The sequence below is a fragment of the Centrocercus urophasianus genome, unplaced genomic scaffold (genome assembly GCF_019232065.1).
Source record: "Centrocercus urophasianus isolate 14NV4802_14NV808 unplaced genomic scaffold, USGS_Curo_1.0 seq_15, whole genome shotgun sequence".
In the NCBI taxonomy this organism is placed as follows: Eukaryota; Metazoa; Chordata; class Aves; order Galliformes; family Phasianidae; genus Centrocercus; species Centrocercus urophasianus.
Window position 1 is genome coordinate 45,232,982 of NW_024884697.1, and position 18,432 is coordinate 45,251,413.

Sequence of the window (18,432 nt, forward strand, 5' to 3'; positions counted from 1 at the left end):
GTGTACTCAAGGAAACAGGAAGCAAATATTTCTCTTAAATGACATCTTTAGAATATACATTTCTTAAAGGAGTTCTCACACATTACAGCTTTGATGTCATATAAATGAGAAACTGTTGACTTAAAAAACATCAGCCTTTATAAATAGTCTCACTTTTCAAAGATATGCACTCACATTCTGGAAAAAGGAATCCTTGAAAGTGTATTTTCTTCTCATTATGCTTCACTGAAACTTACAGAAGAGTGTTTGTAGATCTTCACAACTAAGTGCCTCTCTGAACATCAGCACTGGGTCCAGGTCTCTCAGAAGTGAGGCTGTAAATCCTGACTTGCTGGTGCTGTAAGCCTCATCACCATGGTAATTCCAAGGGCACTGCCCCTTGCCGCCCTCAACGCTTGTAGTCACAGTAGATTTCAGAACATCATGAAGGAAAAAAGTGTTTTCTGCCTTTCAGGAGTTGGAAATTGTACATTGCTATTTTAACAGAGTATGCCTATGGTAAATTGTCTCTTCGTGTGTTTGGAGTTGGCTTTAAGAGATATTTCATTTCTGTCATTATGAACCTCTGGAAAGAGGACTCAAAACAGGAAAGAGGAAGCGGGAACATCTTTAAACACAGCAAAATCCTCTCTCTTCCATCATCTGACAAACCTGCTTCTATTTTCCTATTTTCCTACCTCACTACTTATGTGATTTAGAAACTTTGTAGATCTCTTCAGAGAAAACATCTATTTGCAAAAGTGGCCAAAACCAGCTACATAAAGTGCACTCTATATAGCACCTGCATTGTAAGATTAACTTTTTCTTCCTTGCAGCTCTGCTTTTCACAGTGAGGGAAAGGGACTCCTAATGACAAGAAATCCCTGGGGTGCCCAAGCCTGCATGGCACTTGTTCTTCTAAGATCCTTCTCTTTCTCAGATAAACTGTTCTTTTTCACAAGCCTCTCTGAGTCAATTAGGGCCAGCTGTGTGAAGACTGACCCAACTTCACAACCTGTACTTAAAGAATGTGACAAATGTATGCAGCAGACTTTTAACACAATGGCCCTATTCTATTTTCTGTCAACACACCTTATGTAGGGGTCATTCATATGCAAGATGTCAAGTGTGAGACTACTGACACATAGATTGGTCACATACATTGATTTTTAAAATTTCTTGTAATGTAATATTAAAACATTACAAGGCAAGATGTGTTTTCCTAATTTTGCATACCCCCATAGGAGAAGGTGTGTAAAGTGAAAAAGTGTTTTTTAAATCTGCATTTGACAAAACAATGAAAATGCTATTGGAAAGTGTTTTATCCTATCCTAGAACAGCACCTAAGATAAACTGAAGAGGCTCATTCAATTTTAGATAAATTTGTATTTCTTCTGGTTATGCCCATCTCCTTTTTTTTTTTTTTTTTCTTTTTTTCCTTTTTTCCTTTTTTCTTTTTTTTCTTTTTCTTTCTTTTTAACAGTAGTAGGATAAAGTGTCCAAACTGATTAAACACCTTCCAGATCATAAGATATGTTAAATAACTGTTTGTCCTCAGCACCACCTGGCCAGGGATGAAACATCTGGCTTCATCCTTATAGAGAAGATAATTAGGCCTGTAACAGACCCCTAGATCAAAAGGAAACAAAGCAACACAAATTAAAACAGAAAATCATGTATGTTTAATAATTATTGTGAGGAGAGCTAAAGCAAACCGAGTGGGATCTGAGGAAAAAAAAAACCAAGAAATTAGAGGAGAAGTATGCAACTGAACAGGACTTAGAGTGAAGATTGCACCACAGAGCGAGGCAAAACCAAAATGCATGTATACTGCTTCCTCCTGTGCATTTTAGCCTGGAAATCTGACTGTTTTGTGAAATTACAGAGGAATCTAGCAGGAACCATTCCCAGAAAAGCTGCTTGGACAAGACTGCTGTAGATTTGGCTGGCTTTGCCCTACACTGTTCACTAACACTCTATCTCAGTGGGTTTTACACGTCTTCACACCTTTGCTGCTATCAAATGATGGCATACAACACACTCTTCTGGCTTCAAGCAGACAACAGAACCCTCATGATTTTACAGATGATTTGAGCTGAAATGACACCTATTAAGTGATAATACCTGAGAGCCACAGGAAGGCTGCATGGGCCCAGAAGAGTAAGGTCAGCAACATGGACTACAAATTCAGCTGCATCCTACCTGTTCTTTAGAGAGTTAGCTTTACCCTCAAACAACATAGAGAAGAATTGGCACTTGGCCTTGGGTCAAGGGCATCTTCCTGGCACTCTTCTATGTCATCATATAGATGTGTAAAGCAAGGCTAAGCACTCTGGCTTGTTTTGGAGAAGACAAGCATTTCTGGGCTTAAAAAGCACCTGTTTATCCAGTCGACTAAAACGGGCTACTGAAGTGGTTAATCTATAGCACAGAATCATCTGAGGTTGTTAAATCTTTACTGATGAATATTTTGCCATGAGTAAGCTGTTACAGTTACAGAAAATTACACTATCTAAGCTTTTTGGAGGCACCCCATGACATGGAAAACAGATTTTATCCAGGTAAATTACCAGTGGATGCTGGCGTTGCTATTGTTTCAGGCATTTAGTAACAAGTTTCTCTGTAATGAAGTTAATCAGTAAACGATATAACCTCTGGCCTGTATCACTCCTTTGTGAGTCTTAAAGAAAGTTCTCACTGTGAAAAAGGCAACGGGATATAGACAAAGCAAAAACTTCAAGGGAAAGAGGACAGCAGAGAAAGAGAGAAAGAAGGACTGGGTAACGTAAGGACAGTATTTTGCTTCAAGATATGGTCTGACAGAAGACGCTGAGGTAGGATATCGCTATGCTCTTGTTTGGGTGTGTGTGTGATCTGAACTTGTATTCTTCACTGAAACCGTAGGGTGTTATGACGTTAACTCAAGTGATCTTTAATACTCTGAAAAGAACTTGTTTGGAATCACATCAGAATTTCATTAATGGCTGCTCTAAGGTTTCCAATTACTTAATCCTGAAGTTTGTGCTGATTTCCATTGTGAATACCTTCGAGACTGCCAAAGGTTCCTATTGGAAACCTTCCTGTATTTTTGACCCTGTTAGTTTTATATTAATGGAATAATAACATTTTACCTTAAAATGTGACATCACTGTAATTTCTGTAATATTCTTAATCATAGAATCATAGAATCATAGAATCAACTTGTGTTATTCTTGAGTCTGGAACCTCAATTTAAAACTACTAATTGAAAACACTTTCTTTAGTTCCTTCAAGGGAAATTCCTTTTCAATTCATCAAGTGCTTAAGCCTACATTAAAAATATTTTAATTTATATGCAAAATACTCAGAAACGAACTCAAAACTCTCTCATGTGTTTCAGTTGCAAGCAATGTTGTGGAAAAATATTTGCAAAATTCTGACTACATCCATATCAATGTTTCATGTTGTAAGCTTCCCTGGTTTTTGTAAAATATTTTCACTGAAGGTCACTTATTTGCAAAAGATAACCTAAAGGTCAACAACTGTAAGTAATCCACAGTTATGTGCATCTAAATAGTTTTTAAAATTGTAAAAGGTAGTATTTCAGAAGGAAAAACAGGTGTTTCAAAATAGCTAAGACTAAGCAAATAAAAAAGATGACTATATTCCAGTGAGTCCATTTCTGACTTCGCTTTCACTGCTTTTTACTACTTGACTCCAGTGATTTCAATGGCTGCCTCACAGTGCTTCACAGTGGCACGAGACCAGCTCATTGCAGACTTACTTCTTCTTATGTCTTGATAAAAGCATATGTGCATTCTGGTTAACAAGATAAGATTAGGTTTTTTTTTTTTTTTTTTTTTTTGTGATAAGAAACTACTTGTTTTAGATTTGCACGTATGCTTTGCAAAGCATAATTCTCAAAGTTGCTGTGATTTTAAAGGGTCATGCAAGACAGAGCAGCACACTGTATGGTTCTGAGAGCAGAATCCCTGCAGCCTTTGTGAAAAGCTCTGTGCACACTGCTGGCTGAGGAACACTGCTCCAACCACATGTCTTGGATCAGGCCAAAGAAATTCTTCATTCTGGTAACTTCAAAGCAGTTGATTTCTGTTTCAACCTTCTCATTTTTAAAGAAAATATTTCAGATTAAAAGGACATTTCAACTAAAGAATGAGAGTTTCATTTTTAAATCGTCTTTCTGGAAGAACTCTACATTTTTAAACAAATATTTTTAGGAAAAATGTTAAATAGCTAATGCTTGTTTTGCATTGTTTAATTCAAGCCTTATTGATGATTTTGTGGAATAATAATATTCAACAGAAGTTGTTGATCTGCTTTGGGTAAAGACATCTCAGCACAAGTCTGCTAATTTCTAAGGATGAAACAGAAGTTCCCACCAAAGCTCTTCGAACTAGACAAATCAGTTCAACTTAATAATAATAAAGCCTTAAGCTGAAGCAGGAAAGCTTAGACTGTAACTAAATATCCTTAAAAATCACTTTGGTCTCCATCAGTGAGCCATCTGCATACTTCCAGAATTTTAACTGCAAACTAGCTGTACAGAAAACAAGATTGTATTCTCTCGGTCTCTCTTTATCCTGTTCTCCCTCTTTCTTTCCACTGTTCTAACTAAGAATAAGATTTAGCTGAAAGTCTTCATCTCTATTTCTTTTGTATTTTACATTATAGATTGATGGGTTTTGTGTCCTTCAGTAGTAGAATGCAGTTAATAATTATGGAGATTTCTGTAAACATCTGTATGTAATGCAAATGCTACTTTAAATAAATGCTAAATGATGTCTCAGCATTTGCTGCAGTTCTTTTGCAGCCCTGAGTTTTTAATAAGTTCAGAGATGATTTTCTTCTGTGGAAGGAATGTTGCCTTCCAAGCAGTTCAAGAGACTGAAAAAGAGCTTTTGTGGAATTTCCGGTAGATGGCACAAAGATAAAAATCAACAGTTTCTTCGTTTTCATTTTGGAATCTCCCTCTTTCCTTTAGGAAACTTAGTCAACAAAGTAATTCCTGACTAGGAAACAGCAGCTTAGGTTTCCATGGTGAACAGATTCCTTTCCAAACAGTCTGAATGATTTGTATAATGATTGTGTGTCTTGCCATTAAATTAACACTGCTTTTGTGCGTAAAGTATTTTGAACAGTCTCAAAGGGCAGCATTCCAACAAACTGGAAATAAAACTAAAGAAAGACCACCTACTCATTAAACCTGTAGTCATGAGGCCTTTCCTTGCATTTGAATTTCATACTGAAAAACAAAACTCAGCATTAAATCATTGCTATTTTCAAGTTTCATACCTTCTGCAGCTGACAGGTATCACTGCAGTGACAGTTTAGTTTTGACTAACAAAGCTCTGACTTCATCTCCAGGCTCTTCTATAGAAGATGTCAATGCTTTCTCTCAAGAATCCAGAGGTCCATGTTATTTATTTGAAGGACATAAACATGGGCTTGAGGAGTACCTTCTGCTACGTACTACTGTAGTATGTGGGTCTTGGCATCTGCTGGAAGAAGAAAACGCGACAATACTGCTAGCAATAAATAACACCACCACTCTCTTTTAGGCTCGTCTTATTTTTCCAGACTTGTGTCTTTCTGTTTTTTCTTGAACTCAAACCTCTACATTTGCTATTGGCAAAGATGTGCTGTGGACAATACAGCATTCGGCCAAATCCAAGCCAGTTGCATCACTTTTGCAGCACGGTGAAGTAGAAGGGGCAGAAAGCTGCACAGCAAACATGGGACCTTGAAAGTGAAGAAGTAATCGCAAAGCAAAGGTTAGTTTCTGTCACTAACCGAAGACAGAAAAAGGAGAGGGAAAAATCCCCTGCTACAGATTTTTCTTCCCAGCTGTCATTACAGAATGTTCCTTCTTCGCTATTAGCGTTTCTTCATTGCTTCTGATTCCTCAGAAGTGAAGGAAACTTTCCAGGAATTGATTTTGTCAGAAAAAGCTTTTTTGAGTGCTTTAGAAGCACAGTTAAGTAATGGTCACCAACAAACTTTTATCTATGATTTCCTTGTAAATTCTGCTGTTGACTTCAGTAAGAGTGTGACTAGGCATCTCTCCAGTAACAAACACTATTTTTATTGAATTATCTTCTTGGAATTAATGGAGGAGCAGTCTCAGTATTTTCATGAAATAGAAAGATGTGACTTTCCAACAAAAAGTATAGAATAATTTGCAAATAACTTTTTAATTAGCCTTTTCATCTGGTTGACATGGGCTTCCTTTTACTTACATCATCTAAGGACTGTTAGATGTAATTTCACTTGTGCTACTGCAAAAAATGAGATCTAAACTGTATTTTGAATAAGACAAGCAGAATGTGAATCTGCAATTCAATGAACTAGGTAAGGTAGCCTCCAGGTACTTTGCTGATACCAACTTTACAAACTACTTCAACAGGAAATTATGCAATTCTTTTCATATCTCATTCACCATTACCAGGTTTGTTGTTGGCTTGAAGGTGAGTAGTGCAGAGTAGGGAGGTGTGTCCATGAGAAGTGGGCCAATGCTTTAAGTCCCATAGGCTTGTAGAGATTGGGAACTGGGCTGCAGGGGCTGACTCGGTGACCACTGCAGGCTGGCTGCAGGGAAGGTCCCATTTTTCCGCTTACATCAGGAATATCTTCCCTACTTCTTCTTTGCAGTCTCACTGCCCCCTTTCAGGCTCTTCCTGAAAGTTTATTTCATGTACTCAGTTACATAATTAAGTTTCTCTCTTGTCTTTCCCCAATGTAGCATTCCCTTCACAGTGTATTCATGCAGAATTATGTAGAAATTAACACAATGTTTTGTGTCTTGATCTAGCTTTCATCAATACCATAGGATTTTTTAGTTTACTTGGATTTCTTTTGTTCTACTGCAAATCTTAATTCAGTTTACTAATTTATTTGTAGTATGATTACTCTTTCTCATAAATTGAATGCTTATATTACTAGCTATGTGGTATCTTTCAATTTTTTTTTATGTGAATGGCAGTGTGTGACATTCCACCACTAATAAGGGAGTATCTGAGAGTGGCTGATTTGAAAACACCTTTCAAGATGCATGCACAGACCATGCAGTCTTTGTGATTATGCCATATCATTTTTGAGATGGATGACTGAGGAAGTGCAAAATTTTCTGATAATTGTCTTTTCACAGTGTAATAATCTGTGTTTTGGATTTCTTCTTTGTTTGTTTGTTATTTTCCAGGGATCCTTTCAGAGCCAATGAGTTCTCCAGTGCAAGAAGCAGACGTTTCTCCTTATGCACAGTACAACAGTGTGCCATTTCCCCAAGTTCAGCCTCAGATTTCATCACCACCTTATTACTCCAACCTAGGCTTTTACCCTCCACAGCACGAGGAATGGTATTCCCCTGGGATGTACGAGCTTAGGAGAATACCCTCAGAGAACTTTTTCACAAGAGAGACAGAGATAATGGATATCCCTGCAGCCAAAAAGCCTAGACTGGGCCACTCCACAGGAAGAATGAAAGGAGAAGAGCTCTGTGTGGTCTGTGGTGACAAAGCCTCTGGGTACCACTACAATGCTCTCACTTGTGAAGGATGCAAAGGTAAGATGAAACCAGTTACAGAATACTACTTGACTGTTAAGCATAGCAGTATTAGCTTCTCATTTTTTTTCTTCGTATTTTTTGTCCAAGTCATGAAGTATTGTAGAAAATTACACTTGGTTTTGATATACATATTATTCTGGATTTTCCCCAAGACAAATTGTCAACATCTTCCACCTATGAATCCATTTTCCCATGAATATAGAGCACAGTTGGCCAACCTGTAACTCTCGAGATATCATCAGGTTTCATTAAGCTGAAGATCAGCTTTCATGCAGTGCCTGGCAGTCTGACTTTGCTGTCTCAGTGGCTATTGAACCCAGCCTGCTCCTATGGAAAGAGCCAAATTCATGGACACCCCTTAGGATCTATCTCTGTGCTAGGCTGCCCTAGAAATCAGCTGTGACTTCAGTCCATATGTAATGCACATTGAAAGGAAGTGAAAGCTATCAGCCCCCATCTCCAAACTGTTCCCAAAGAACCCTCTTCCTTCAGCTCCTAATGTATAAGCAGTGTGTCTTTAGGCTTGTGAAATGAATGAACTTTTCTAATTCCAGGTGTGTTTCTAGAAACAGCCTCTATCCCTAGAAAGAAAGCTTTTTCCAGTTGCATTTGCAGCCTAAATATCTTACTTCCTAGGGGAACAGTATTCACGAATCTGCAGGATAAAGGGGATATAGAAAATTATTGCCATTATTGAAGACATTATTGTCAGATATTTTAGCAGAGGAAACAAAAAGGATATATTGGTGTAACAACTATTGTACCTTAAGATGGTTACTCTGTGATGAGGCCAAGGTGCAAAGTAGGATGAAAAATCCCTCAGTTTTTCATCCTATTTTGTGAACAAATGTTTAATTAAGGTTTCTGTTCCATGGATAAAGGCTACAGTATGAATATAGATACTAATCTTAACGTGGAGCTCACTGTCATTGAAGGTGGACTTTGAAGTACTTTTAGGTTTTGCTCTACCTCTTACAGATTCATTTCTGAGGACAAAACAGACCTCAGTTGTCTAACACTGTAAACACTGTAAATGCAATTAAAGGTCATACAGTTTATCTGAATAATTCCAATAAGTAAGAGATTGGTTTCTTTCTGCTTCCTGAGTATTCTCAAAGTAAAAATAAAATAAAATAAGTAGCTTATAGTAATGCTGTCTTTATGAACACAATTTATATTCAGGTTTAATGTGAAGATTTGAAATCATGATACGTTTATTTTGTTAGCTAGCTGTTCCTATTGTTTATTATTTCAGTTATGAAATGACTTAGTCTATTTTTCAAAGATCTATAATTAAAAATTCTTGAGTGTTTAAAAAATATCTATGGGAGTTAGTTAAAGATATCAGGTAAATACACAGGCATTATGTGTTCAACTCTCTACTGATTCAGTTTGAATCATTCTGCATAATTATAATTATACTATTTTATTGGGATAATTTATTTTATGTTTTCTCTCTATTTCATGATTGCAACATCAATTATGTGGAATAGTATCCTTGATCAAACATAGTAAAAGCTGAATTATTTAAAGACCATGCATTCAATTTCTACAATAAACTTGAGAGGCCATTAAAATAACAGCTGATTCAGGAAAAAGATGTGCTGAGGACAGTAATTCTCTTTTACAATGTGAAGAGGACATAGTCTTTTCTAGACCTCTGATCATCCTTTTGTCCCTGTGGAATTCTTCACGTTGCTATCTATTACCTCAAGACACATTGACCAAAACTGGGCTCGGTAAGACAGTTGCACTCTTATCAGGGTAGTAGGATTACTTCACACATCTCATATCTGAGCATGGCATTAACTCTTCTTTTCAGTGACAAGACTGCTAATTCATGCTCACTGAGTGTCCTGAATAATACACAGATCTCTTTCTGCAGGCCTGGTGCATACCCTGCAGTGCCCCTGCTCCAATGATGCTGTGGAGATTCTGATTCAAAGTTGGACACTTAGCAAATATTTATATGGGAGTCAGTTCTCTGTGATAAATATGTGAATTTTTTTTACCATTATTACTTTATTGGATAGTGCATTCAGCAACACTCCTCATTCTTCTTCCTTGAGTAGAACAACATTAAGATCTTATTTATCATCCCTCATGAGAATAGCAATCTGAAGATATGAATTGAATTATACATTTCTATCTTATTTTTTTCAATACACGAACATCCTTTAAGAAATATTTATTAATTATTTAATATTTTACATTCTATATAAAAGCAGATAAAACATTTGCCCTTATAGGATAGTTGCCTCTAGTATAAAAATAGAAATTAAAATTAAATAAGAGGATTTCTTGAGGTTTTTCTCACCTGTAACATGTCAGTTTTGAAGATACCACCTTTTTACAATAATACTAGCATCACAATTATGGTCCTTAAAGGATAAGATACTCCATGAGCAACATTTCATTATAAGGACCATTGTACCGTGCTTTAAAGCCTGCTCCTCTAGAGGCCAATTCCCTGATAATCTTTGCAGGCAGATATCAAAGCTCCTAAAGGCATTTTTTAAAACAGCCGATAATTTTTAATTACTCATCTTTGAAAATATACACTAAGCCATTTCGTAAGATAATAAACACTAGGAACAGCTTAACCTGCATAGTGGTCTTTGAAGGCCATTTTGAGATGCTGCAGAACAACTGTGATGCAGTACTGTGCTTGTTCAATGAAGATACTGAGCACGTTTGCAGAGAGAAAAGCTGGTTGTGAATTCCCCTTACGTAGAACGACACCAGTTTTGGCACTCTTCAAAGCATTTCTGATGATGCTTAATGATTCTTATATCAGAGCCAGCATACTTCCTGTGAAATGAAGTGCTGCTTTAATCATCTCCTCAGATTCACACCCACCACGTGGGCATGGGAGGAGGGAATGCCACAGCATGTCCTGGTAATCTGACAGAGTGGAGTTGTGCTTTGTTACCAACTGTGAACTTCAAAATCTGTTAGGTTGAGATTCTCGGAACAATTAGACACCAGGATGGCAAACTGAGATACTTACAAAGCTTTCTTCTATGTTTTTAACAGCTATCTTCCTTCAGTGTTTATAATTTCCTTAGGAAAAATTAGGATTGGTAACAGTGGAGCAACTGTAGTCTTAATTAATTATATTCATTACTGGCTGAGAGAACAAAGCAAAATCAACATTTCCAGCTAATGTGAGATTTTTGCAGTTTGGTAACATCAAATCAAAGTTAGACTGTGCCAGAAAAGCTTTCATCTTTTGGGGACTGCCCCTTCATTATTCTGACAGATGCCATTTCTCCGCATTTTTGTAAAAAGCCATCTGTTATAGGAGATTGTGCATAAAGTACTACAAGCAATATAAGTTTATTTGGACTTATTAGTAAAGACAATGTATTAAAAAATTACCAAAATTTTTATTTCAAAATCAATTGTGAAGTCTGTTCGAGAAGAAAATGATTCACTTCATGATAGAACCGCAATGAGAATAGGATTAAAACTACTTTTTGTAAAAAGCAAAACAAAACAATTTAATTTCTTATTCCATATAATTTTGCTTTTCCAAAAACTCTCTTTTGAGAGTAAGTATCTGATTCCTATTAGCTTCTACCTTTTTGCATCCCTATTTTTGGATCCTTTCATATTCTTTCATGTTTTTTAAGTGCTTATTTACCAAGGCTCTTTTCCCGTGCTCCCTCGAGAGAAAGCAAACTAGCAGTGAGTGTGAGGGAAAAATTGGACTTAAAGTGTCATAAATATTCCAACAGTGCTTTTTAATATTTACTACTAATTAATACTTATCACAAATTACAGGATTTAAATTTAACAAATAGTTGCCTTTAACTGACACTGAGAACCAACAGCTTAAATCCAGGCCTTTCTCTTCCTTCCCTGAGCATTAAACGGTAATGTATTAAACACAGTGCAAATGATGAATAAAAATAATGCCTAGGGCTGCAGAAGGTTCCAAGCAATCTGCATTTCAAAAGAGACTGATGCCAGTCAAATACATTTATCTGAAAAGAAGCCAAGAATGAAAGCTATTTCAAGCAGGAAATAAAGCAGATTTAAAGAAACACTAAATTTTTTAGTGAGCAGAATAGTTTTACTCAAAGCTATGTACTGGTGCTTCAAAGAGATGACACAGCTGTAGAAACTTGGGCCAAAATTGGGAAATTGTCATCTGACAATGGCAAAATCACCATGGCATATCATGTTATCTTGCTCAGATTCAGCAGCATATTATCCTAGCTCCACACATTCTGTGGATTCACATTCACGTTGTCTGTGGAAACACACAGACAAATCCTTCAATGTGCAAAAAATTCAGAATCACGTCTAAATTCGCCCTGCAATTTAAGTGTAAGAGACTGGATCTTATTTGGTGCATCTGGTATTGCATGCAAGTGCCAGGCCGGAAAACAATGGCATCTTTATTGTGCTGGCCAGGAGCAAGAAGAACACAAAAGTTTGTGAATAGTTCTGCTTGCTGCAAATTTACATAGAGTTCTAGTTTAAATTGCAGTATAAATCAGTGACGTATCAGGATAAGCTCCGAGAAGTCTACCTCAAAAGTCTGCCCTCAGGTGAGGAGGAGAATCAGCCTTCCCTGCTATGACAAAGGTAGTTAATTCCCTCTGCAGCTGATGCTAGATAGTCTGCCATATGAAGGATAACTTCAAAAGATTGTGATGGCACAGTGAGTCACACTAAAAATTCAGGAAACATTTAAGTCGTGATTGGCTGCAAAGACTCCGATGTTTTTGTGATGACTCTTACTGTAAAAAATTTCATATCTTGAGCACTGCACCTTTTCTCCACCGTTCCTCTCACAGAGCTGTGCTAGGCAAAATCAAGTAGTAGATGAGTAGACTCATAGTAGACTACATATTGAGTCAAGTCCCTGTAGACTTCTGGGATGAGTTCTGGTTTGCAGTAACTGCTGTGCAACTTTTGTGTGAATCCAGTGATGATATCAATTGAAGTGCTTGTGTATTTGAAATCAGGTTAAGTGCTTAGTTCACCAGGGGACAGTGCTTAGGGAAAGGGATCAAGGTATCCTGTTAACAGCTGAGGAGGCCTCACGTACAATGGGTGGATATGGTACAGCTTCTCTACTAGACCTGGAATGGGCAAATAGACCAGTATGTGGAACCTCTGCAGCTCCCAAGAGCTGCAGGGAAGTATAACCAGTTATTCATCTCTCTTCCTGTGCATTCTGTACCTCAAGAGACTTAACAGGCTGGTATTTTTTTCACCTGTTTGTATGCTATCACTCCTATAGCAGGTGCTCAGCCTGGCAGGTTTCAGATTTGGGTCTGAATTTTCTCAAGGTCAGCAGTTGCAGGGCCTTACTTGGGGCTAATTTCTAATGTGGATACATGATCTAACATGCTTGTTTATTAAATTACACCATCTTGATACAAACAGCAAGAATTTCAGCACCCAGGCACCAAAAGAAACCTGCAGTGTAGCAGAACCAGTGTAACTCGGAAAACCCTTATGGAGATGCTCTTCATCTTTGTTATTTGCTGCTTTGAGAGTTTTTTTTAATCTATGTCACTGTTGTGTTGTGCAGGGTTCTTCAGAAGAAGCATCACAAAAAATGCAGTGTACAAGTGTAAAAATGGAGGCAACTGTGAGATGGACATGTACATGAGGAGGAAGTGCCAAGAGTGCCGTCTAAGGAAATGCAAGCAAATGGGCATGTTGGCTGAATGTATGTATACAGGTATTTGCATCATACAGTTAGAGCGAGCAGAGAATGCACCAAATACTGTATTTGTTTAATTGAGTTGGTCTTAATAACAAACTTATAAAAGATACAGTCTGGAGGGTGGAAAGTGCAATAATGATGATGCTGTTACACTGTGCATCAAATCCCATTGAAAAGGCAAGCATGTTTGTAAGAAACAGGATTTGGTGGTCAGGGACACAGAGGTATAAGAGCTGAGCAAACAATGAAGGAAAAGTTGTCCTTCAGTAGGTGAGTGGGAGAAAAGTTGGTCGGGAGAAGCAAGTCTCTGTCAGTGAGCAGTATGCAGTGCTATGGGAGGCAGAGCAGGATAAGCCCTGGTGCTTCCTCTTGTTCTTTCTCGTCCTCTCTCTGTCCAGTTCTTGCTAACCAAGTCCAAATGCTGGCATTCAAACAACACTGTTTTTCAGAAAAGAGGAAGACTGCCATGAGCAGGCAGTACCTGTGGGCTTGCTAAGTGTACATTCCCAGACCCCACCCCAGCAATCAAGTTAAGACAGCTGAGGACTGGACCTTTTTTATATTCTCATTTACTTTTTGAGTGGCACTATGGATTTTCTTGCCCTCATATAGACACATAGGTAGGACTGGATCCAGAGATGAAGCAGATGGACTTTAACAACATTTCATTTAAAGAGAATACTCTATTTAGGCTGACAGCTTATAAATTTCATTAAGCTTTACATTGGCCAACTTAGAACAGAGATGCTGAAGTGCAACTTTAAGCATTTTCAAGAAAATATATTTCCAAGCCAGCTCCTGAAAATAGTCTGTAAATATCTGCTCTTCTGCCTTCTATGAACAGGGCAACAATTTATTTTTCTTGACGGCTCCAATCATTTTAGCATACACATATGTGTGAAACCAATTTGGGTTCATACAGGAAATTAATCTACTTGGAATTTTTAATATACTTCCATCCCTCAATCTGATCAGAAGATGCTACATTAACTGTTGGTTTTGTGAGAAACAATAAGCTCCATCAGTGTTTGGAATGCATTGCCAGCATAGAGTAATTAATCTTCCATTCTGCAAATTGAACAGGCTACAGAGATTTTACGATATGACATATTCTTGTGCAATATGTAAATATATGAGCAGACACCACCACTGTGATGACAGCACTCAGTGGGTCCCTCCACGTCAAAGGGAAACGACTCCCTTCTGGTGCTGATCCCAGGTCCATTGTTCAATGTTTGTAGGATTTAAAATAGCCCAAGTGACTCAGTAGAAAAACAAGCGATCTCTAAAAAATATAGGTCACCGTAAATAACACCAACTGGGCACGCATGAAAGTTTTAAGCTGGCTGATCATTGTCAGAAATTGGCACATGTGAAATAAAAGCTAGTGAGTGGCACTGCCATTTGACTCTTTCTCTGCAATGGAAACACTGGGTATCTTCTGTCGCTCATGACTTAAACATAAGCGTGCTTTCATGCACTGCAATGAGGATGTTTTGCAAGATACTATTTAATGGCTTCTAAGTAGGAGTGTGCTGTATAATTGCTTTTAGTTCAAGGCAATCCAGAACAGTAAAACATGAAGCTTCTAGGAGTACAAAGCATTTATTTGAAAAAAGTGACTAGGAAATAAAAGACAACCTTGAACTTTGTTTCACTGTTTCTCTTACTCATTTTGTAGGATTGTAATTACAAGCACTGTGAATTTCTTTTTTTCCAATGAATAAAGAGGTAAAGTCTTATAAACATTTATGGTATGGCTACTCAATAATCCTGCTCCTGCCCTTTATACATGAAAGATCAAAACTGCTCACCATCAGTTTCAGTTGCTTTCTGTGTTTTTTTTTACAAACTGCACATTTCTTGTATGAAATGTCTACCTAGGGAAGACCCAAATTATGCTACTCTTTCTAGAATTTAATAACTGTTTAATAACCATTGAAAGCCAGCTAGCTCTGAGATAAAAAGGTGAAGTCCTGTCTCTCGCTTGACTTTTCCAGTTAACTTAGTTGGAGCTAGAATAAGATGTCAGCAGCAGGAAGCTTAGGAAAATCTAGTCTTAGCTGCTTAAGGCAAAAATAAGCCACATTTTCCTTAGGAAGGCAGCAGGCTAGATCCTGAGCTGGTGGAAAATGGTGCAAGCCCATTAGCACTGCCAAAGGATGTATCAAATATTATCATTTAGAAAAAGAAATCTATGATGCTGTGCAGCAGCACAAATTACATGGCTCAATACCAATTATTATCTCCATCATTCCTATTCCCCCCTATAGGTATTATTTGCAGGTCTTATTTTAATCATGTAAATTTCCTCTTCTCTCAGTAGTTCAGGTAGGTTATTTTATATAGTGCTTAAACAGGAAATTAAAAACATTCACAATGAAATTCACTGTTTTCATGGTATCTTCCTTTACCATCATGCACTCACTGAATGAGCACCTTTCCCTACTCTGTGTTTTCAAAGGTGAAGAATGGGAAGAACGCTTGAATAAAAGTCCTGTGGTGATATGTTTATTTTTAGATGAATACTTAACAGTTTACTTTTTCATTTGTGCTTTTTGGCTGTCTTCCACTGGTTGCTTAGGGTACACATTGTCCCTTTCTTTTGTTATAAGCAAGCTTTTAGTTTTTGTGACATCCATATAGGGATGCTCTCCAGTTCAAAGGACTGAAATATAGTCTAAAACAAAACACACCAATGCAAATATCCTTTCACTGGGGCAAATGAAACCCCAGAGTAAAACTACAGTTTTATCCAGTTTTCTAAGACAAAGAAATGCAAACTATCAAGAGCAACTGGGTAAAATTTTCGATTAATACATTTTTCAGCTGTATTTGCCAGCCTCAGTTACTTCAGGCCTAAATTTTCAACTGTTGGTCTATCTGTATACTGACACTAATGGCTGAAGCCTGTGAGTCCTCTCCTAAAAGAACTTTACAAAGAAGCTGTGCTACAGCCATAACAGGGCTTAAAGGTTATTGAAAAAATCCACTGCCCTTTGTGCAAGAACAGCTGCACCTTGATTACTGTTCTGGATCAAATTGGACGGTCTTCTAATTGCCCTCATCTACTGCGCATTGGTTTGCATCCTGGAGCACAATGAAGGGCATTCTTTTGGATGAAGCTGAACTAAAGACATACTCCAGCACAGTCCCATCACACTCTGTCTGTAAAAGCACTTAAGAGGTGATCCAAAACAATCCCCCTGATAAGCACACTGTGCAGATGCTGGGCACCAACTGGTTTTCCTCTGTAGATGGGCTCCTATTGGGCTGGACTACTCATTCGTACATAGTTGTGTGTCTCATTAGATTCACATCATGCATGTTCAGGAAATGGTCTGTACAGGTAAGTGTGTTTGTTAGCATAAAGGGCATTCAAGGGCATGTTTATGCACGTAGTCAGCATCTAAAGCATATAATACAAATCCAAAATCTATTGTATTATGTGTTCCAGGTCTATTAACAGAAATACAATGCAAGTCAAAAAGGCTACGGAAAAATGTGAAACAGCTCCCAGATCAGACTGTCAATGAAGATAATGAAGGCCATGACATGAAACAAGTGACATCTACAACTAAAATGTATAGGGTAATAAAATTCCTGCAATAGCGGTGGTGTTTTTAGCTAACTGTGGTTAGTACAGTGAATAAGTACTCATAAAGTCTGTGGAGTTGTCTGCATCAACTAAAAATCCATCTCTCACTCAAGTCAAGAAAATGCCTTGAGTATAATAGTTCTGGTATCTTTAGTCAAAACTCAGTAAAGCCTCCACAAAAGCCATAAAATATATCTTGTTATACATGTCTGGTATACTTCACATACAATGAGGCGTGGTATTGAAGTTTTAGTGTACCTGGCTAGTTGCTAATCATTTACCAATTTCTAATATTAAACCACACAAACTCATGCTGTTTAGAAACCTGAAACACCTCTCCTCTTCTGACTGCTGTAGAAATCCAGAGTCTCTTGGTGACAAGCAAACCTAGTCTGCTTGATGTCCAGGTGTGAGAAATAGATGTTTTGCCTAAAACAAGTATTGCTGGGTCATTTCTACATAACTGCATTTCATGATGGGCTCTTTGTTTTTGCCAGTATAGGAGAAAGTAGAATTTACCCCAGAACAGCAGAACCTTCTTGATTACATCATGGATTCGTACAGCAAACAACAAATACCTCAGGAGGTGTCAAAAAAGCTGGTAAGTAAGTGCATTGATTAATTAATTCTTGAGTTGTGGATGAAGAGGCAGAGGGTTAAGTAGGCTATGAATATAAGTTTAAACATGCTGTGAGCGGGCAGAGTCTCTCCTATTCAGTCATTAATTATACTACATCTTTGTTTACCAAAATTAAATGCCAAGAAAAAGCTTTCTACTCTTCTAAAATACACCTTTATGATCAAATCTAATTTTTGCTGATTGGAACTTCGGGTTGTTTTTTTTTTTTGCGGTATCAATTTTTTTGCGGTGAGTTTGACTGCAACCAAGCTTGCTTTCTTTAAAGTTACAAGCCTGGATGCTTAAAAATATTTCAGTTTATTGTTCTAAATTCTCAGCATCTTTCAGGTTTTTGTTAGTTCCTTTTTCTTTCCTTTTCCTCCCTATCTTCTAGAAATTCTGTTTTCCATTCAAAAACTTCCAGTTATCATGCTTAGATGGTAAAAGATTGGGAAATAGCCAACTCTTTTTTAACACAAGGCATAAGAGACATTTTGATGGTTTTCATTTTATAGTTTAAAATTAAATATTGTGGTGCACATGTAATTTCTAGGTCAGGAAGTGCCTAGATCATTGACTGCTAGGCATGACATTGAAAGTGAGACAGATATTCAAAGGAAAGGACACTTCCTACATATTTTATTTGTCACAATGCCTACCAAAATACCTGATTTGTGAATGACTGAAGACAAATTACAGGGATAAATAGGCCTCCTGCCCGGCCCACTTTAATAATTCTTGTATTTTATGTCTTTAAATGTGAAGTGCTCATGAATATTAACATGTTTTGTTTGTTCTGATTTCTAACAGTTACACGAGGAATTCAGTGCTGAAGGGAATTTTCTGATTTTAACAGAAATGGCTACCAGTCATGTACAAGTTCTCGTGGAATTCACTAAAAAACTACCAGGTATATCCAGTCTGCTGGGCCACATTTTGTTATTTCAAAACTTTGTTTTCAGTTGCCATTTGATTGTTGTGTGTAT

The 18,432-nt window shown here is 37.4% G+C and overlaps 1 protein-coding gene across 6 annotated transcripts in view; it reads left to right on the forward strand.

Annotated features, from left to right (window-relative positions):
* NR1H4 (nuclear receptor subfamily 1 group H member 4) overlaps positions 1-18,432 on the forward strand; it is a 53,198-nt gene that overhangs the window by 21,265 nt on the left and 13,501 nt on the right. For 3 of the 6 annotated variants that reach the window (XM_042815440.1, XM_042815441.1, XM_042815439.1), the window contains exons 3-7: positions 7,175-7,537; positions 13,092-13,244; positions 16,687-16,820; positions 17,330-17,428; positions 18,257-18,356. In XM_042815440.1, coding sequence (XP_042671374.1) covers positions 7,175-7,537; positions 13,092-13,244; positions 16,687-16,820; positions 17,330-17,428; positions 18,257-18,356 — 849 coding nt within the window. Of the gene's footprint in view, positions 1-2,650; positions 2,814-5,537; positions 5,751-7,174; positions 7,538-13,091; positions 13,245-16,686; positions 16,821-17,329; positions 17,429-18,256; positions 18,357-18,432 lie in introns of those variants that run through there. The other 3 variants (XM_042815443.1, XM_042815444.1, XM_042815442.1) reach the window with 3 other exon arrangements.